General features: G+C 41.5%; 3 protein-coding genes across 5 annotated transcripts in view; 1 reads left to right on the top strand and 2 right to left on the bottom strand.

Moving 5' to 3' along the window:
• The window catches only part of fam124a (family with sequence similarity 124 member A), a 23,992-nt gene extending 14,617 nt beyond the window's left edge, over positions 1 to 9,375 (bottom strand). For both annotated transcript variants that reach the window (XM_005746225.1, XM_005746226.1), the window contains exons 1-2: positions 9,076 to 9,375; positions 4,538 to 4,569 (exon numbers count right to left, since the gene is read on the bottom strand). In XM_005746225.1, coding sequence (XP_005746282.1) covers positions 4,538 to 4,569; positions 9,076 to 9,155 — 112 coding nt within the window. In that variant the 5' untranslated portion in view covers positions 9,156 to 9,375. The remainder of the gene's footprint in view (positions 1 to 4,537; positions 4,570 to 9,075) is intronic.
• Positions 9,376 to 11,136: 1,761 nt separating this feature from the next.
• On the top strand, positions 11,137 to 14,527 carry tsn (translin). The gene is made up of 6 exons (XM_005746224.1): positions 11,137 to 11,328; positions 12,092 to 12,185; positions 12,271 to 12,367; positions 12,636 to 12,751; positions 12,838 to 12,917; positions 13,222 to 14,527. Exons 1-6 carry the CDS (start codon positions 11,140 to 11,142, stop codon positions 13,450 to 13,452), a joined length of 807 nt encoding a protein of 268 aa, XP_005746281.1. The 5' UTR covers positions 11,137 to 11,139; the 3' UTR covers positions 13,453 to 14,527.
• A 99-nt stretch (positions 14,528 to 14,626) lies between these two features.
• Positions 14,627 to 21,465, bottom strand: part of arhgef49 (Rho guanine nucleotide exchange factor 49) — a 42,628-nt gene continuing 35,789 nt past the window's right edge. For both annotated transcript variants that reach the window (XM_005746221.1, XM_005746222.1), the window contains exons 6-8: positions 20,849 to 21,438; positions 17,989 to 18,134; positions 14,627 to 17,665 (exon numbers count right to left, since the gene is read on the bottom strand). In XM_005746221.1, the coding sequence (XP_005746278.1) occupies positions 16,837 to 17,665; positions 17,989 to 18,134; positions 20,849 to 21,438 (1,565 nt within the window). In that variant the 3' untranslated portion in view covers positions 14,627 to 16,836. The remainder of the gene's footprint in view (positions 17,666 to 17,988; positions 18,135 to 20,848; positions 21,439 to 21,465) is intronic.

The following is a 21,465-nucleotide window of genomic DNA, read 5'->3' as shown; positions in this document are numbered from 1 at the left end:
ACATCTCAAATCTCCCAGTTCTTCCAGGATCTACATTTCACTGTGTTATACTTGTATAACTATGCATGTGACAAATAATAAAGAACCTTGAACCTTGATCTGGGAATAAGTTCAAAAGATGAGAAACTGCTTTTTCCTGGTTTCACTAGCCCCAAATTATAGCAAGATGACAATTTTTTATTTTTTAACGTAATTTGATCTTAGATCAGAGGCAACATAATGAAGCTAACTATGAATACACTGGTATTTGCTCTCACATTGACTTAACAGACGGCTAGTACCCAGTAATAACTGTCCTACTTCACTGTGCACTCAGTCAGCACGTACATACTCACCCATTCATTATCACAAGGGCCCACAACAAGGCCGACAGACTGAACTGCTTCAATTAAGCCATTAACAAAAAAGCCGACTGCAGCACATTTAGCGCTGTTCTGGCCTCGTGGTTCAACTCTCATTCTGGAGGATGCACATTTGGTAACACTTAATCCAAGCTGCCTCAAAACAGGGCATGGATTTCATACATTCAGCTGGAGAGAAGGCACCCCAACCTTGTGTGTGTGCGCGTTACAAGCTGGTCTGTTACGGGTGGTCCTTGGGCCATCAGGTACTATTCAAACTGACTGTGTTGAAAGTGTTTTGGCTGACATCACCACGAGTGGTTTGCCGTTAAAATGGATACTCGCCGCTGTCTCTTTGAAAGAGCAGTGCGTTTGAGCGTGAACACAAGACAGCGCAGATAAAAGGCAAAGAAGCAATAGACACCACACTCTGTTACACATGAATTTGTAACATGAATTTGTAAAATTTGAGTTAAAAAAAAGAAAAAAAGAAACCCATATAAAATCACATAGTTCAGTAATTATAGTTGAGCGAAACAAGACCAGCATGCAAGTGCCAAAAACTGCAGTTCCTTAAATGAACACACTCCAGAAGTGAGTCAGTCCCCATGTTTGCAGCCTGATGCATACAACCGTTAAGGTCTCCCTTTCATTTTATGAAGGCTTACAGTTAACTCATTCACTGCCATTGACGTCTATAGCCGTCAATTGTAGTGAATGGGTCAATGGGTTTAACTCATTCACTGCCAATGGCTGGCAGTGAATGAGTTAAGCATGATTATTGGCATGGTCGTGGCTGGGTGGGAGAAGTGGAAAGGTTCCAGACTGTCTGAGATGATATTAAATGGTAAACTTAATTTTTTAAATTCTAACTAGGCTGAAGAGAATATAAACAGACTTACAGGCTTCATACGGCTTTACTTTATAAAATAATCAATTCTTGGATTACTTTTAACTAAAGATAAAAGTTTTTAAAGCTAAAATTTTAATCTCTTGCCAGGGATCTCAGGGATCCAGACAAATGAAGAATGAAGAAACGTTACACTACAGTGATGAAAACTAAAACCACATTTTAAGAAGCAGCTGCTTGTGGCAGCAGTGGAGCTTCTGCCGTTACTTCTTTTCTCCAAATTCTTTGAAGAGTTGCCTCAGCTGGCCTTTTCCTTTTAGCTCTGAATGTAATTATCACCGTTTCTAAAATCTGCACCAGATTATTTTTATGTAACGCACATTTCTTTTGCTTCAACCAACAGACTCATTCTCATTCACAACTGGTAACTTATTTATTCAAATTTAAATATTTTTAAAAGCTTTCATTTCGAGGCCGTGCCAGGTGAAGTTGTAAGTTGCTGCTACGTGAAATCTTACTGTGAAAAAAATAAAAATAAAAAATACTGGAGGGGAAAGGATCAGTTGACAAAGAGTGAGCGAGTGAATTCGACAAAGTCGAAAGCTGATGGCAGCTCGCGGCTCTTGCTGTCGAGGTATTGATGTTGGAGGTTTAGCGTGACATCAAGGACTTAATCACCATGGACTTTATGACTAGTGTGAGCTGAGGTCAAAGGTTAGGGGTTAGGACCACCTTAGGAGAAAGTAAATGCACTTCTGTGGAGGCAAAAGACAAGAGGAGACTAAACCAGCATGCACCTCTGTGAAACGAATACATCAGTAGACACTCTGAGACAGGATGTTCCTGATTTTAGAAATTGTGCAAATATAAGAAAACAGTTCTACACATTTGTTTAATTTGCACATTGATCAGAAAAGACTTACTGGAGGCCCGGGTAATGCCATCCAGAGCAAGTATCTGGTTAGACACCATGTTTCTAAGATTTTTAGTACAATAAGCTCAGTTTTATCTGAGTTTACAAGCAGGAAATTAGAGGTCTTTATGTTTTTAAGGCATTCCTTCAGTTTAATTAATTGATTGGTGTCATCTGGCTTCATGGATATCGATATATATAAAGCAACTTATCAGCTTTTATTGCAGTTTCCTCACTTCTTACAGTGTTACAGGGATGCTGTATGCAAAATTTTAAGAGCCATGCTAAAGATGAATCTGGACAGATGCAAAATAGGGTCGTTTTTAGAACTTATACGATGTCTTATTATACAAAGTAAAAGAACAGTTTTCAGCCAATCAGAAACTATATCTTCTTAGACAAATGGTGCAAATTGTTTTACTTTAAAAAAAGGTCCTCTGGATGGATTTCAGTGTGTGTGTATGCACGGTGTTTGCGCTCAGTAGTAGTTCCTGTCCAGCAGTGGACTTGTGAATGTGGTCGCACTCTGTCCTGCAGTATGTATTTAAAGTTCTTGTGTTTTCGGACAGTGTCCCAGTGCACATTTTGTTCCAGCTCTGACCTCCAGTGATGACAATGGTGGGCAGAGGCTCATCTGACACAGCGATGACACAGGAAACAACAGGGGAAAACCAAACCAGACTCTCTCCTGGATCACTGTGTGTGTTTCACTGCTTCCTGGCTTACGGGTGCGGTTCAAGTGGGATAACGCAGCTTCCTGCAGACCAGATTAATGGGCTAATATTGGATATAATCCTCCCATTGTAAAAAAGCCTGGAGACCTGGCAACCAGACTGAGGGCAGGCCACGGCCTCTGCAAACACAGACCTTCACAATCACGTACACTTTCAAAGAAAACTATGGACACACCCACAGTGTGTAAAAAATGCCCAAGACAGGAAAATGGCCTAATGATGCGAGACAATTCTGTCCAAATTTTGATTATTTATTATCCAGATTACTTTTTTTTCCCCCATTTATTGTTATTTGTGAGACTTGGGAAAGCAGTAACATTGTTAACCCACAATGTGTAAGTTATTATCCAGATTACTTGCTCTCATGTCATGTGCACGTTGCTTTAGATTTGTCTACCATACTGGATATGATACAACCACCGGCTGCTAATGAAAAATGCATAGTCCTCCTATTGGTTGACAAGTGACTCCTACGGGTTACTGACCAATGCTTAGTGAAATCAATCAAAAAGAAGGTGCTGTACCAGAAACCTCTTTAATGTTGCTTTGGTCACTATTGGATTGCTGTGGTTGCCGATAGTGTACAACAACACTTGCCAGCTGCTAGTCAAACTGTAGTGAATATTAAGAAACTGCAACTGAGACAATCTGCTAGCATCAAAAGTAATTACACTGAAGTTTTTGCCAGCTGCTCAGGGAATACACATTTTTCCTTAGTCAACACTATTGTTACACATCCAAAATTGTGGAAAATTGACTGTCACATGGTTAGTGACCATGTGATTCATGTGCCTTTAGTTTACTACACAGGCAAAAGCGTGTTCACACAACCAACTATGCAAGTACAGGCAAATAAATGTATGCTTAAACTTGTGACTGGGGCAGCGAATGGTTGTCTTTGTCTGTGTGTTAGCCCTGCGACAGACGGGCGACCTGTCCAGCGTGTACCCCGCCTCTCGCCCTAAGACAGCTTAGCTCCAGCGCCCCCCGCGACCCTAAAAAGGATAAGTGGAAGCGAATGGATGAATGAAACTTGTGACTGGATTTCTAAGCCTTATAACATAAGCCGATGTCATAATTAATAAAAAATATGGCCAAACCTACCAAAACAAGATCCAAATATTGATGTAAAAAATACACGTATAACACATTTCTACACTTGAATAAATTTATTAGCTGACTGAAAGGTTTGGTTAGAAATGCTTCTTGTCATGGGTGAACAGTTGCTGTGTATCTTAATCGAAAATTGTTGCATAGTTGATCTCATGGGACTGTTGCCGTGTAGATTATAATGATGATGCATCTGTTTACTTACCTCCCTTTTTAGGAGGACATTAAAAGTAAGCTTTTTATGTTTTCCCTCCACTTTGGCTTCTTTACCTCACCAATACAAATGTTTCATTTATCCCTGCGACTGCTAACCATTACTAACGTGTAAAATGTAATGTGTAGCATACAAACCGAGGTGGACAGAGGAAAGAAAAATGTAATAAACAATGTTGTTGTTGTTGCTATACAAATACTCTTCCCCAAAATCTGCTGTGGATCTTACAGGCCACTAAACACAAAGACACAAACACAATCCTGGCCTGTGAGTGGATTTATTTAGTCAGTGTGTATTAGGGAGATAAAGACCTGAGCCTGAGCTGTGTGTGTGTGTGTGTTAGCAATACTTCATGTCACTGTTAATTTTACTTACTGCTTGTTGAGGACAAGGGACTGTAATCAGACCTGCAGAGGACAAAAGAAAACAGATTTTTTTAAAAGGCAGAGGAAATGTCGACAGAGAGGACAAGACAGAGAGAGGAGACAGAAGTTTATATTACAATATGAATTGCAATCTACATGATTTACAGGATGACACACTCCTATTTCAGATGAAGTGCTGACATCTGGCTAAACAGTAGGAGAGGTCCAGCTGGAAGGTCAGCAAAAATGCACACAGAGATTTCAGAGTGGTTTCTAACGGAAGGGATAAAAACGCAGGCATTTGCTCAAGTACTACTTCCACTACTGAGATACAGTACAGCTCCTAGCCTCTTGTATTTTACTTGAGTTCTAACTACTGCATTTTCCTAGTTAACACATTAAATAAAACTTCCTGTTTTTTTAGGAGCTAACAATCCCACTCAACCAGTAAAAACATCAAAAATGCTCCTACCACACTCACACATTAACAATAACAATAACAATAACAATAATAATAATAATAATAATAACAACAACTATTCTTATCCACATGATTGACATGATGCTGGAAATAAAAGGACGTGTGTGTGCCGGATTTTAATGTGTCATGCATTACTACAACCATATTGTTTCTCTTAATTATAGAATCAGTTCAGCAACAACTTCGTTGTTCCTTCCAAAAATTGGATAAAAAGATTGGTAACACATTCTACCATTAAAGTTACAAGTCATACAACTCAAACTAATGACTGTACAAGCGGAAAATATGCTCACGTCTACTGAATCAGACATATTGGGAATTTATGACATTTAAAACATAGAAACTACTGAAAGTGTGAAGCCATCACTGGTATTAGCACGTAGATAAAAATAATAACACAGTTGATTTAACTAACTTAAAAAACATACTGGTTTGGTTTCCTAGCCAAACCAAGTATGAATAACTGCAAGAACTGGCATATAAAGTATGTGGCTCCAAAGCTGGTGGAAATAATGTGTAAATATGGCCAAGTTGAGATAATTTGGTTTTTCCCCTTCAATCTGCTGACAGTGTGTGCACTAGAAATACCTAGCTAGAGCCAGGAAGTGATTAGCCTAACTTAGCACAAAGACTTGAAAGAGGCTAAATTCTCCTGGCTAAATTCAAGGGAAAACTACCCACCCCTCAAAGCTCATTATTTCACTCCTGTATCTTGTTTAATATGTACACGTGAATATAACAGTTACATTTTTATGGCTGTACTTTGGCTTTCTTATAATGCTGGATTCTTTGTATATTGGTTCAAATGACAACCAGTCTCCTTGGAGAGAGGCCAAAACATTTCCAGTCCTTCTGATTTCTGTGCTATGTGAGGCTAGCCATGCCCAGGCTCCAGTGTTTTTGGTTGCACCAGTCTTTATGTAGAGTTCATTACAAGAAAGGGGGGGTATATTTATGGTTGGGAAAATGTAATTGATGAAGTAAAGGGTCTTCACTTTTTGAAGATTTATCTGCTCTTAAGCTTCAAAGAAAAGATAGAGAATTACATTTCAGCTAATCTGATCTCCAGACAGAGTAAAATTATGACATTTTATGAAATTACATCCAAGACGTGTTTGCCCACATACAACAAGGCTGACTGAGGAGCTAACTCAAATCCTGCAATTAATAATTTGGTGAAAAGGTAACTCCAGGTTCACATATATGCATTGCAACTTGACGATATTAGTCCCACAGGAGTCCTCTGACAGCCAGAGAACACTGTTCCTCCGCACACTCTGTGAGTCCATCTCTAAACTAATAAAAGTCTCTGGAACTGCAGGAAGCAGAAGAGCAAGTCCATTTCCTGCAGCAGGAGGTTATCAATCTAACTAATGGGCATTAGCGGTGTAGAGAAAGGAATGGGTAAGAGTGAGGGAAGCAGCAGGTGTGAGGACACAAAGGTAAGAAAAGATGATGGGCTTGCAGAGGCAATATAAATATTGGGAAGAACAGAAATAAGCAGAAAATTGCAGCAAAAGGGGACAAAGTGAAAGTCATACTCTCATCTCTGAGTGCACAAAGAAAAATGACAAGGAGTGGAAAAAAAAGTAGGTTTATGACTCTTTGAAATAGAGTTGGAGGTAGTAGTGTGCGCAGTTGCACACTAGTCTGTTTATTTTGATGGCTCCTTTGGGTGTGAGCATTTGGCAGGGCTACCCCTGCAGTGCCGGCTAGCATCCCGCCTGCGGTTCCCAGTCTGGCCGCGCTGCCTCGCTTCATCTCCACCCAAAGACAATAAACACAAAGTGAAGCGCAGACAGGCAGCAACCCAGTCATACGCATAAAGTATGAGCGCAGGGTGACCCAGTGGGCTTGAAACTGAGTATATATACGTATATTTAAAAAAAAAAAAAAACTTCCTTGACCCATGGAAAGCTAAAACAGATTCAGATGCAGAGCGATGAAGAGGGACTTAGGATTGGCAAGAAAGGGATGAAGATGAAGGCATAAGCTAACCGAAAACGTTCGACTGTTCCAAGCGGTGACTCATGTGAGCATTTTACGGCCTATCACCTCTAAAGTCAGGCTCTGGTTATATTCAGGAAGGATCTTTATCACGGCTTAAAAGAAACCAGACATGACTGATGGTAGATGGAAAGTCTGTATTCAATAACAACATAACATTATCATCCTACTTCCCCCAGAGCAGGGGTCTATTTACACAACCGTGACGCATATATTCATGTAGGTTTGTTGGTGTTCAGGAATAAAAATTACAAGTATTCTGTTTTTCTCGTTTGACAGAACAGCAGTTATATAAGAACACGGCAGAGACAAAGTCATACACAGGACCGACTCATCTATTTATAACTCACTAATAGGGGGTTAAGATGGACTTTATGACCAACAAAATATTGTTTATTTTATTCATTTATTCAAATGCACTGGTGGAGTGAAAGCGTTCTAAATTTAGTGGATTGAGGAAGAAGAGGTGGGGGATGTGAGCAGGTGGAGGTGGACGGGCCTGGAGTTTGTCATTTAACAAGGATACTTTTCACATACAAGTACTTTTAATGTAACTCTGATATTTGTCTGCATTTTGTTTTTAACCATTAACAACACAAACATTGATTATAGGCTAAATTCTGAGATGCTACAAGGCTGCGAGTGGTGGCAACAATTAGGTTGGACTGCTTGATATGGTGGCCTCGTATTTTCTTAACCGTGTGCAATTACACAATCAAATGTAAAACCGTGCTTGCACTACTAGATAAACTATTTTATGTAAGCCGTGACTGAAATGAAATCCTGTAATAAGAATATATAGAGTAAATAACAATTAACCTAATTGCATACCGGGCTTTTAATCTTTCTTCCACCATACATCTCCGTGAGGGATCACAAGGATCTATATAGGCAAAGTTAATACAATGTAAAGGCAGAAAGAAACCTTGATGTGTAGTCTGGGAGTTCAGAGATGTGCAGTTTGCCTGTGACTAATCTGTAAGGACACCACAAGCCCTTTAGCATAGGACATCATGTGACATGGTCATGTGTACATGAATGCCTCAATCGTTCTTCTGGTTTGTCCCGCACATGGTCAGTTTGACTTCAGGGTTTTCAGACACAACAGCTTTCTGACATATGGGACACGGTTTATTCAAACACAACGAGTTATATTTACCTAGACTTAACCAAGCTGCTTTGAAATGTGAAAATAAAGAAAGAAAAGTTGACGACACTTTAACTTCATCTACAAAACAAGCCACAGCTGGACTCTAACCTCAGTCTCCATGGTGAAAGTCCTGTGTTTGGTCCATTTAACCAGCCTTTATCCTGCTGCCTCTGTAGACTTATCATAAAATAAAATAAAATCTCACTTCATCTTCTATCAGAAAGCCTTTCTGAAAAACCCTGAAGGCAAACTTCTCACACACACACACTCTCACACAAATTCACTACCAATTTTACTCTTTACTGAAAACAACAACAACAAAAAGCAAACTAATAGAATAGATCCCAAACACCTTAAAGACATATACGATCATCACGTTTATCGTGTTAAAGCTTCAAAAAAATGAAAGTGAGCTGTCTTTTAATTTTGCGAGACATACAGAGACACAAACAACTAGTAAATCCTTCACAACAACAACAACATCAAATCAGTGACATACCGCAGGAGACAACGAGGCACATCTTTGTTTAATGGCTGCAAAGGAGTAAACAGCGTTAACTTAACACGCTTTCCTGCCAAACAACTTTGAGTTAAATCTTTCTTTAATATTCCGCTAAAAATATTAGCATCCCAAAACAGCTTGTCCCGAGCTTAGTCTGCCTCAGTAGCAAGTGTAATATATAACATTTAAAAAATTAAATAAATAAGCCTGTGAATTTAACTGAGGATCGTGGAGACTAATAAGCCAAATCTCATTTAAAATAAAATAAAAATGTTGTGTGCTTTCTCGCTTCTTCTTAAATGAAAATGAGAATGCACGTTGGCTGTGGTTAATTTAAAATATTTCCTAATTCCAAAATCCCAAACATTTAGTGAGATATTCTGCATCTGTTGTTTCTCCTTCACTCACCCTCCAGTCTCGGCTCCTGAATCCACGCAGTCATCTTCTGTTAGGACTTTCTCCATCTCAGAGGCTCGGACGCGTAGCATTTAGCTGCATTATTTCAGTGAAAGCCACAAACTGAGCGTTCAAACGCCTGGAGAGACCACACTGAATCAGACGAACAGAAAACGCTCTAAATCCCCGCCGGTGTCTGAGTCCGCACACGAGCAGAGGGGTTTAAACTTGTTGGATCAACAGGCTGACTTTTCTGCGTCAGCGGCGGGCTGACGGGATGCCTTCAGTTGCTGTGGGAAATCTGACGACTACAAGCGAACGAGGCAAACGTTTGGATTGGAGGTTGGATTTTGTTCTCACGTGTTTCAGTTTCCTGCTGCCAACATTATACCGGTATTACCGTGAACGGTATGATATGGCCCAGCCCTAATTCATAGTGTCTTCTAGACTAGTGGATCAGTTGAAGGGTCAGATGCATCTCTCAGCTCCAGTTTCAGAGCTGTGCTGAATTTTCCTCCCCTATTTCCTAAAGACATGACTTTCAGATACTGTTCATCTGCTGTAGATAGTTTTTAAGTCTGTCTACTTCTTCCACTTCTTCTTTTGTATTCCACTTGTGCAGTTTATCATAGATTCAAAGTGCCTTGAGTTAGGTGACTTTTTAAGTCCTTGAATAATGCATAGGTCAGTGTGATTTTTTTTTTTTAAGACCAAACAAGCCTCAGAAAATGGTCCGGTGCAAGGACCAAGTCTGACACCTTGCAAGTAAGATATAAAGAAACTGGGGGTGATTCGAGAGTTTTGCAGTGTACTGTAGTTTAAAATACGAAATCAAAATTATAACCATAAAAATGGGGATAAACATTCTGACGGAATTGTGATTTAAACTACTACTCCAGGTTTTTTGTTTTGTTTTTCATTTTAAGAACGTTGAGCTAACTCATAGTTTTTAAGGGATGGGTATATCTATATTTTTAGCAGTGTATGTATTTATCAGTGATGAAAATCCAAACTCTCGCACGTAATGAACGATGCACCTGGGGCTGGTAAGGCTGCGTTAACGAGCAGCACGCAAAGGCAACAGTAGCAAAAGTGCTGGTTTGGCGCCGTCAACAGGAAGGATAAGGTAATGCAGTGAGTCTGTCTTCCAGGTGGAGCCACTGAGGTCAAAGAAGGGTCAAATTTCCTAACTGTAGACAAAACATTTTTTAGGCTCCCCCATATATCCCCATACTACCTTTAGCTTCCCTTACATTTAATAAGGGTTGCCTGTAATTGCACACCTGGATTTATTAGGTAAAAATATCACTTTCATTTTTTTGTTTTTTTGTAATAACAAGCTGTTTAAAATTAAGCAACCACAGTATGCACTGAAGTAATGAAATAAGCAATGAACAATTATTAATCTATATATTTTTAAAAAAACCATCTGTCTTCTACTTTTAAAACAGAAAAATGCACGATGACGCCGGCACACAGATTTGGTAGATATGGTTATTTGTGTGAGTAGGACAGAGCTCAAGAGTAAAATACGATACAAAATGAAGGAAAGGTGGCAGAAGCAATGGGAGGAAGAGAGGATAGGGCGATGGTTTTATAAGATCCAAAGGAAGGTGGGGGAAATGAGGAGTACAGGCGGAAACAGGAGAGAGGAGACGATTATATCTCGACTGAGATTCGGACACACAGGTTTAAATAGCACATTGTTTTTAATAGGTAAACACTGTACAGGGGAGTGAACAGGAAACAATAGAACATGTTTTCTTGAATTGTCAGAGGTATGATATTGAAAGGAGACAACTGCTCAAAATGCTGGACGATATGGACGTGAAGTTGGACTTGATTGATTTGTTTCGCACGACCTCTGTAAGTGAAAGTTATCGGGCTGTATTTTGGTTTTTAAGGCAGACCCATTTGTTCCAGAGGCTTTGAATTTTTTTTATTATTTTTATTATTTTTGTCATTTCTGTCCACACTCCACACCAGTTGGTGGCGGTACTGCACCATTTTGCTGTTTGCCAACCGCCAGTAAACCCTATACAGAAGAAGAAGAAGAAGGCTCTGATTTATGCATTGATGACATCATCACCAGGCGCCAGCTGGAGGCGGAGATTGACGGTTCTCGTGCACGTTGATGTGTTGAATAGCTGCGGAAGGTTCATTTTCGGTATCAAGCTTACGGCTGGATTCAGAAGAGAAATGTCTGTCACCGAGATGTTCAGTTACATCCAGGGCTTCCTGAGCGCAGACCAGGACATCAGAGAGGTAAGCACGAACAGCACAGCGTTAGCTCACAGAGACTGCTAGCTAGCAGCTAACCAGAGCCGAAGACTTGTCGTTAAACGTTTAATGAAAATATTTAACCCTGGTAAATGGGACATTATGGTTTAGCTGCATCAGCTAATAAATTTAATTCAGGTCGATAACAGTTCGCAATAAATGTCACTTTTACTGAAATCTAAATATCATCAAGCTCCAGTGTTTTTACCACGCTTGTAAAGCGTTTTCCCCCAACCAAAGTTAATTTAAAAATTAGTGAATTTAATGCGGGATAGCTTTAATTCCGAATATTGCTGATTGGTTGTGGCTGTATCGCCCTAAGACAGATTTTAAACCATTGAAAAATATACCCGGGTAAAATAGACAAAAAATAACATTGCCCATTAATAATGTAGAAAATATGAATGTACTGGTGAAGTACAGAGAAAGTCTTTGTGGATACAGAGAAAGCATGTGATAAAGAGGAACTGTGGCACCGTCAGGAATGGCAGAGAAGTAAATGAGGGTGGTGTAGGACATGTATGAAGACAGCCAGACACAGGCGAGGTGTCCGGTAGGAGTGACAGATGAGTTCAAGGTGGGGTTGAGATTATAATAGGGATCTGGTCTGAGCTCCTTTTTGTTTGCAAGGGTGATGGACAGGTTGTAAGCATCTTGGGTATTCAAAGTGACAAAGGTATATTGATTTTATTCGGACTTTAGTAGAAGCTTTAAACGCTTTGTTGTTCTTCATTCCCTCTTTTCACAGGATATTCGTAAGGTGGTTCAAACCTTGGAACAGACCGCCAGGGAAATACTAACAGTACTACAGAGTGTCCACCAACCAAGTGGATTCAAAGAAAGTGAGTGACGCGTGGAGCTGTAGATACTTGGATAAAATGATTTTTGAACCTCTGGTATGATAATCTTCTCTTTTCTCCCTTTTAGTTCCCAGCAAATGTGCGAAGGCGCGGGAGCTGTTCTGCACAGTCAGGACACAAATTGCTGAACTCAAAACAAAATTTCCTATGGAGCAGTATTATAGGTAGGAATGACTTTCTTCTCAACAATTACAGTTATCGTCATGATTATGCAACGCTAATGAGTTTTTGAATGTTTGTTATTTCGTTCATGAAACCAAAACTCGCAAAATTTTGCTCATAATGTGTTTTTAACTGTCTTGTTTTATTATTAAGTATTTTAATTTATGTGCCTCTGGCTCCCTAAAGAAACAGGACTCACTGTGAGCAGGATATCCTTAAGAAATCAAGTGTTTTTATCTTTGTTTCTCGGCTTTCTTCTTCTCTCTTTAGGTTCCATGAACACTGGCGTTTTGTCCTGCAGCGTCTGGCTTTCTTAGCAGCGTTTGTTGTCTACCTGGAGAGTGAAACTCTTGTAAAGCGGGAAGAAGTGGCACAGATACTCGGGAGTAGGTACCGCTTAATGTCATAAAGTCGAAGTCTCACTGGAGAAAGTCGGCTAATCTTTGCTTCCTCCTCTCTCTCCACCTTGTAGTCGAAGTGGTGCGAGAGAAAGGCTTCCACCTCGATGTAGAGGACTACCTGGCAGGTGTCCTGATCATGGCAAGTGAACTGGTGAGTTTACTGTTAATTGTTATGTTGCTACATGCAGTCATGTTCTATATATTAAATACATTCTAGGAATCATGAGGACAAGCACTTGATTAATTGATCATCAGCAAGTTTGAGCTCCTCTATAAAAGCAGAAGTTTTGCCAGTTTGCAGGTCTGGAGCATTCAGGTGTGTTTTGGGGAAGAAAGATATTATTGCAGTAATTTCTGTCCTTAAATCTGGTGGTAAGATTATTTCCAAAATGTTGTAAACAATGATTTGTTGTGTATAAGTTGAGCTTAACTCACCATGCTGTTTGTCGATCCAGTCACGCTTGGCGGTAAACAGCGTCACAGCAGGAGACTACAACCGGCCCCTGCGCATCTCCAACTTCATCAACGAGCTGGACTCGGGCTTCCGCCTGCTCAACCTGAAGAACGACCCTCTGAGGAAGCGCTACGACGGCCTCAAGTACGACGTGAAGAAAATCGAAGAGGTAGTTTATGACTTGTCAATCCGCGGTCTGGCCAAGGAGCCCGAGGCCGCTGGTGAGAAGTAGAGCGGCGAGGGTGCGATTGGCAGTGGGAGAAGGAGGGCGTGGTGGCTGCCCCGCCCCCAAGCTGGGAACTCTCCATGGCTGCTGCAGATTGGAGACTTTACACCACCTGGAACATGAGAGCCAGGGATCTGCCTGAGGCCCCAGCAACCGAAGACAGACTGTGTATGTGCGTGCTTATCGGCGTATATCTGTGCGAATGCATGCGTGAGACGTGCGTCAGGTGGATGGCAGTCTGTCGGAAAGGATAGCAGAGGCGGCGACGCCCCCCATCAGATGATTTACTATCAACGGTTTGATTTGTTGCTGGTTTTGGAAACACGTTCTCAGTCTTCTGATCCCTGTTAAACTGAGCTGGTTTTGCAGCTGTTCACTCTCTTTCGCAACAGTCAAGTTTTTATTATTTCTTTACAGTGTATTGATGCTTAATTGTTTAAGATGGCTCAGAGTGAAGCGCTCCAGCCAGGCTCATTTATTCTGTCATTGTTTTTATGTGTTTACAAAGAAAAAAGAAACAAGTATTTGTGTTGTTTACCAGCATTTGATGCCCGGTGTTTCTTAGGACTCTGACTTTATTGTTTAAGAAAAACAAACAAAAAATATCTAGGAGCCTCATTTATAAAGAAGATGGTCCACTCAAACTTGAGATATTAAATCTAAAATCCATAAAGAGAGTAACAACCGATTCATACGTTTTTAAAGCGTTTGAACTCAGAAGGTTTTGGATTTCCATCAGTAGCATTTATAAACGAGGCTCTGGGAGAGGACGAGCCAAAGAAAAGACAAAGATGCACTTCATATGACATAAAGCTACTGTGATGAGTTGGGTATGTTCTTTGTTTTCATACAGTAAGAAACCCTTGCAGCGCAGTGCCAACGTCTCTGTGTGTAGTACAGTGTGTCCATTTGTTTTTCATGGAGAGAAACATCTTGAAGGTTTGTTTCTGTTGTGGGCGTCCATGCTTCAGTTTGCTTCGATACTTTAATGTTGCTGAATGGTGTTTTTATATGGAAAAAAAATCACTGTTTTCCTTCTATATTGTGATTTTGTTTCAAATAAATTGATCTCAATTGTTCAGTGTGTGTTGTTGTCTTTGAAATCCTAAAGATGATGCGAATGATTCTGAGTACACACATCTACGTTATATAAGACTTTATACAGGAAAAAAAACAAAGGTTGTGTTTAAAATCTTTTAATATAATGCACAATATATTACACTGAGGAAATAAAACGTCAGGTCTTTCATACACAAATGAGGAAAAGAAACTTTAATGAAACTCTGCAGGTTTAGTTTTTTCTTTTTAAATCTGAAACTGCGTCCTCCAACAGTACAGGCGTATCGGTGTGGAGCTGAGCAGCCCTGCCCTCCAAAACACAGTGATCGTGCTACTTCATAACATAACAGCATTGGTCTTATCTGGTGGTTTTGGTTTCGATGACTGGGTCGACTTTATAGTTTCAAAGTGCTGGAATCTGCTTCGGTCGACCAGAGTCCCTCTTTTACATCAAGTATGGTCAACAGTAATGACTGTGTAACAGAGTTTTTACCAGCAGTTACACTGGAGAATATACTATTACTGAATCATAATAATAAAGTGCATCAAACAAAATAAAGCTTTCTTAAATAATAAAAAAAACAAAACACACCATGAGTAGTAAAAACACAAATTAGAAGAAGACACAGAGGATCAGTCGATCACATCAGCAGTCAGGGACTGTCGAAGGAATAATTATATTGCCTGTAAATGAGTCTCGGTCAAGTGACGGAGAGCAGACGAGTCTATTTCAGAGGTTAATGCTACTATGACGGATTGCAAATACTTCAGTCAGTTTTCATTTAACAGTGATCAAGTACCAAGGCACAACAGCTCATCGCTAAGTCACATAACACAGCTGAAACTGCGTCACGACGAGATGGTTTGGATGCTTTTTCTTTGAGGCGTTTGTCGTCAAGGTAGCAGGCTTTTTCAACCTTAACGCCAGAGTTTCACAACAGAACCTTTTTTTTGGTCTCTCACAGCTACACAGAGGGTGGGATGGACAAGAAATGGTGGCATAACTGAATCAGTTAAAGTATTAAAGTCATAATAGATAGTCTATTAACAGAAAGTCAGTGATTCTAAGTGGTTTGTTTACTGAAAAGTGATATTCTTAAAATCTGAATATAGTGAGTCTCCTAAGAAGACTCTTAGGAGTTACTGATGCCAGACCAAATGATTGGTTGAAGAAACAACCAGCAAATCATTCAATAATACAAAAAACTGGTTGTTGATTCTCTGTTATTACATTATTACAACTGTGCAGAGGCCAGTGGTGGTCTCCACATGAGGTCCTGAAGCTGAGGTTGGAAAAACTCTGCACTTAACACACAGGTAGTGTTTGACGTCACCCGGTTTGACAGGATGTTCCAAGAAAGAGGACTGACGAGACTCTTCACAAACTGCTTTCATGGCACTTAAATATAATGACCGTAACAGAGGCGTCCTTAGCATTAGGGAAAGCTTTAGTCGTGCCCACCGACCGATCAGACTCCAGTTAAATGTGCCACATAAAACCCAACGACACGGTAAAGCAGGATTAACACCTGAACGCCAAAAGGAAAACCTCAGGAAAACGAAATGCATATACAGTAGCTACTTACTTTGAAACTGGCAGAGATTATTGCTGTTACGTGAGTTCTCACTGAAAGACGGTGACGCGGGAGGTCTGTACAGCCCGTTTTGAGAGGCTCTACTCCACTGCTTATCTGGCAGTGAAAGATTGCCCTACCGCCAATGTACAGTAGAGGGCGGCACACGGACACAATAGGGCGGTGACGACAAACGAAAACCACCGAACAAAAAGATGTGGACGACATTTCTGCCTTGAGAAATGTTCTTACGTCACACTGTGTTGTATTAAAAAACAGAAAAGAAACTAAAAAAACAAAGATGTTACAATTTTTCCCGTTGCAGTTGGTCATGTTCAGTCATGCTGTTCAACAGACACACGTTACTTACTGAAAAACACAGCTCTGCTTCTCCGAGAGCAAACAGTCTTTACAATCAAGGCCGACGAGATCGACCCAAGTTTTTTTCTTTGTTATTCATTTGGTCGTCCAACAATCTGACTTTGCTCTTGTAATGTAACAGTTTCAAATTAAATCTACATACATAATATTTTATGACAGTATGGCGCACTTACAGCTTCGTAACAAAAACAAAGTGCTTCGTCGTTTTCTTGCCCTCATGAGAGTCTGAGATTTTTTCTCTCTTCCCTTTTTATTTATTGTTATTGAATTCTAATGAGTTATGACAGCGGAGTCACTCGGAAATGCTTCCTGTTGTCGGCTGATTTTTGCAGTAGGAGGTTATTTACAGTGTAACAAAGGTGAGTGGTGGTTAGTCTCAGGACCGCGTTTGGTTCGTGTTGATCATGATGTTGGGCAAAGCGTTACGTCTTTTCCTCCAGGTGCCCAAGTCCCGAGCGTACCTCTTAATCTGGTGGAACCACTGCTGGGTGCGAGATTTGTCCGAGGCGCGGAAAACGAAAGACTCCCGCCGGATGTCAAGCACCTCGAATGTGTCCTCGCAGTCCGGATCTGTCGACACCACGCAGTTCCCCAGTCGGATGGGCTCTCTCAGCACTGTGAACTTCCCGCTGCTCTTGTCCTTGATCAGAACCAGCACTCCGTCCCGAATGCTCTCTCCGCCGCTTTCCATCTGATCCCCCCGAGCCACCAGGTCGGCGCACAGTCCCTCAACCGTCCGCTGCGTCCTCACCATCAGCAGGCTCTGGACGTTCTGGAACTTGAGAGCCTTGCTGCCCTTCTTCACCCACTGACCGTCCGCCGGCTGGGACAGCTGGAGCGGCCCCTCCATGACAAATCGCGTGTTTTCCCTCGCCCACCCCACCGTCTTCATCGACACCTCTCGCATCTCGATGTTGATGACCTCCCGGTTCTTGCGGCTGTCGCGGCGGAACGAGCGCAGGGACCAGGTGACCCCGTTGCCCTCCTGCTTGGTCTTCATGTTGATGTGCTCCAGGTGGGACTCGACCCGACTCTTGGCCTCACGGAGACGCGCGTAGTCGGGGTGGCACTCGGGAGTGACCTTAATGATGCGGCTCAACAAAAGCGGGTACTTGGTCACGCGCTGGAGGGGCGCCATAAGGAAGGAGCGCAGGTTCATACGACGCAGGGCTGTGTTGTCATTCTGAGAAACATCCAGGAAGATTCTAAAGAGAGAAGTGAGACAAGAGGACGATAAGAACGGAGACATTCTTACAGTCTGTGTATGTCTTTGGGGAAACTCTTAAAAACTTGATTAATGGAATCATAAGACAGCCTGAGTCATGGGTGAGCTGCAGTTCTGTCTAAAAATATGAATCATTGCAGCTCTGCTCTTGAAATAGAACATCTTCTGAATAAGTGATAACTCGCTGTCCTTTCCATTAAGAATTACACAGCACAGCCGTGGCAGGAACAAGAGAAAGCTCCCACAGCAATTTTGCCATCACACAGAGCCACAGGAAGACCAGTCCTTGTACTTTGTGTGTACCTTAGCAGCTCTTTTTCTTTCTCCAGTGTATTCAGCATGTTGACTGAGGTGGACTGCTGCAGACAGTAGGTCTGAAAGGCGGGCAGCATGTTGACAAACTCCAGAAAGATCTCTCCTATGTACACTGTCAGCAGATCTTCATCTCCCTGAAATCAAACCACAGGAAAGCAACGGCCTTAAAAGTCATTGTCCAAAGTGGTACGTGCAGACTTTATGCTTGGCTCTCGCCTCATCACTTCACACAAGGGTACTAATTAGTGAGCATAGCAGTTATCAGGGAGTGACAGTAATACTCCCAAAAATTATTAGTCCCAGATATACCAGCTGTTTTAAGGTAAACTTGAAACAAATGGTAACTAAGTACAGTATCATACAGAGAGCATTTTAAGACTCATGCTTCTCACTGAGAGAAGCAGAAATGAAACAGAGCTAGGAGAGACACCCTTCAACTGTGATATGAGCGTTGATATTTAGAGTTCTTCCAACAGAAGACGCTTTGCAACTTCCCTGTTTGTGGCGCATGTGCTTGAACAGCATAAATATGTAAATGACTACCTACACATAACAAATGTCAGGGATTTTGTTCATGTCTTATGTGTCTGAAAGAAAGAAATGATCAGCTGATATTTCAGAATATGCACAAACAAAATAAATAAGTAATAAAAGAACCAAAAGTGGCACATATACCGTTTTCTGATGACTCTTTAGACCATAGGTGTCAAACTCTGGCCCTAATTACATTTGGCTCGCGAAGCCATACCAAATGACTATTAGAGCTGGCCTACTGGTATTATACAGCTAATATATATATTGTTTAGTATTAAGCTTTGCTTGTTCCATATTCAGTTTTTCAGCAAAACTTGTTTGAGTCCATAAGAAAAGATTCATTCTTAAATCTGGAGGAAGATTTTTTTTTTCAATAAATATTAACGTTAGCCCACGACCTTGTTCCAGTTTTGAATTTTGGCCCACTGTGTATTTGAGTTTGACACCCCTGCTTTAGACCTTTAGTCATTTGAAATTCAAGGTGGCTGACATTTTTTAAGAAGGCTGTTGGCTCTCCTTCTTTAAATTTCTTTTAAGAAAATTTCTTTCTTTAAAGATAAGTAGAATGATCTTAATGCTTGACCTTAAAGAAACTTATTTTAGTAATAAGAACTTTATTTATGGAGCATTTTTCAAAACCCTGTGAGTCTGGAATTACTCAGAGTTTTGTAACAAATTAAAAAAACAACCTTTCTTTCTAAACAATTTGTAAACAGGGCTGTAGCAACAAAGCTTGTACTTTTGTTTCAGACACATCTCCTGGATGGACTCCTGCACTCTTCACTGTTTAACTCTCACCACTGGCTAAAGCTGGCTCAGGATCTTTCTGACCTGCTCAGAAGGTTAGCAGTTTGATCCCTGACTTCTATACTTAAAGATTACCTGGCAAGACAATGAACTTCAAATTTCCCCTGATGCATCGACTGGAGTATTTGTGTGTGTGTGTGTGTGTGTGTATAATTAAATTGTATGTGCGAGTGTAGTGCTTTGAGATCTCAGTAGAAGCACAACAGTGCTGTATAAATATCAGTCCATCTACCTTGCGTTGTATTATATAAGGACAGAATGCAGAGGGATGATAAGTTAACTGAATTAACTTCAACTAACTCTGATTTATAAAACAGACGTTGGTGACATCACTGCTGTCAAACTTGTTGATGAGGCACTAGGTGTCTCTGTTTTGTTGTACTGTGTTATGCAGACACTAATAGGAGGAAGAGCAAGAGTTGCTCCAAGAGCAACACCTGGGCCCAGTGAGCTGGGCTGTAAAAGCTCCCTCCCTCCTGCAGTGACCATGTGACTCCCAGGCTCGGACCAGCACAGCCACAGTGTGTGCTTCAGGTTTATTTTATTATTTGCTCTCCAGCCACCCATGCATGCTCCACACTGCTGACTTTCTGATAAATACACACACTTTTTAGTTTCATTATATTTTTGCAAGTAAATTGTAATTCCCTTCATCTTTTCTCCCTCTTGCTGCTGCAGCCAGTGAGCTGGGCTGTCAGCTAACTAATGTTACTGACTTGTTAGTGTAGTTATATTTGGCTCACAGGAAGATTGGACCAGCCAAAGGGTAAACAGTGCAGAGACACGTGTGCCAGGTTAACCGGTGATTCTAAATCAGCAGCAGGGTTTAGATGCGAGTCTGAACGATTATTTTTCACTCTTTGTTAGAGTGCCCATGGTGTACCCAACCTCTCGCCCAATGTCAACTGGGATAAGCTGTTGAAGAGGCAAATGTTTACGGTTATCAGTAGCACTAACGCTCCTTAGCTTTAATGCTAACCACTGATTTGTTATGTGTTAAGCCAAAATAAGTAAAAAGAAGACTAAAGTGCTCTGTATAGCTGAGACGATGTCCAGAATTGGTGATACTTTACTGCAGGCACTATCATCACTACACAAACAGTATACAGTCACTCATTGTTAATGTAAGCATATTCATGAGAGCATGATTAATGGTTCCTCTCCTCTACTTGACATCAAGTGACCTTGTTTTCGTCGTCGCTGTGAGAGAAACAAACATTTTTACCTGCAATTGCTTTGAGTGTATACATGTAAATGCGTGTGCTTAAACTTGTGGTTCTGATGTTTGTACTGAATCTCTAAAGTGTACTTCTTCATATATCTGAATTTGGACTCAGTAACAGTTAAAAAAGAAACAATGGCATTTAATGACATTATAAGTGTGACCCTTAAGGTGAATTATGCAACAACAGGAGATGTTGAAATCCGTTTGTGAGCCAGAAGATGCCAACTTTGCTCATGCACAGCTGGTATTTATGTGTGTTGAGAGACAGAGAGTGTGGGTCACCTGGTCAAAGGCCTGATCGATGCTGTCCTGCAGGTGTTCGGTGAAGCGTTCATTGACATCTATCAACTCCTGAACGTTGCTGAACACCACGGCGAGCTGCTCAGCGGTCAGCAGCCCGGCACTCTGCATGGGGCAGTAAAACTCCTCTTTGATGATGCGCAGGTCCTCGCCGTAGCTCGACTCCGTGTTCAGAAACTCCAGGATGGCTTCCTTGCGTTCAATGCGCAGCTTGGAGCAACGTTCGCACATGCGCTCTCCCCGTTCTTTCGAGGCCCCGTCCCTCAGTCCACAGTCCGGACACGGTCTCTGGGCCTCCCAGGCTCTCAGAGAGGCCGACGGTCTCTTCCAGGTGCGGGACAGACCCGGCCCGATGCCGCTGTCCACTCGTTCTACGTCGGCTCCCCGGCTTCTGCGGTAACGGCGAGGCTCGTTGTCCTCTTCGTCGCGCTCATCGCTGAGGCCCACCACTCCGCTGTCTGCACTCAGGCTGCTGATGGTGCTCCAGCGGTGTTGTCCGGTTCGAGTCACGCCCAAGACTGCCTGGCGCTCCTCACCGGGAGGCTCTGAGCGACCACGAATTGCTGCGGGTGCTGGGGAGAGGGATGTGAGGATGATCA

Source organism: Pundamilia nyererei, unplaced genomic scaffold (genome assembly GCF_000239375.1).
Source record: "Pundamilia nyererei isolate P.nyererei 1_Seehausen unplaced genomic scaffold, PunNye1.0 scaffold00175, whole genome shotgun sequence".
In the NCBI taxonomy this organism is placed as follows: Eukaryota; Metazoa; Chordata; class Actinopteri; order Cichliformes; family Cichlidae; genus Pundamilia; species Pundamilia nyererei.
Note: the sequence above shows the minus strand (reverse complement) of the source record. Positions and strands in the feature narration are given on the sequence as shown.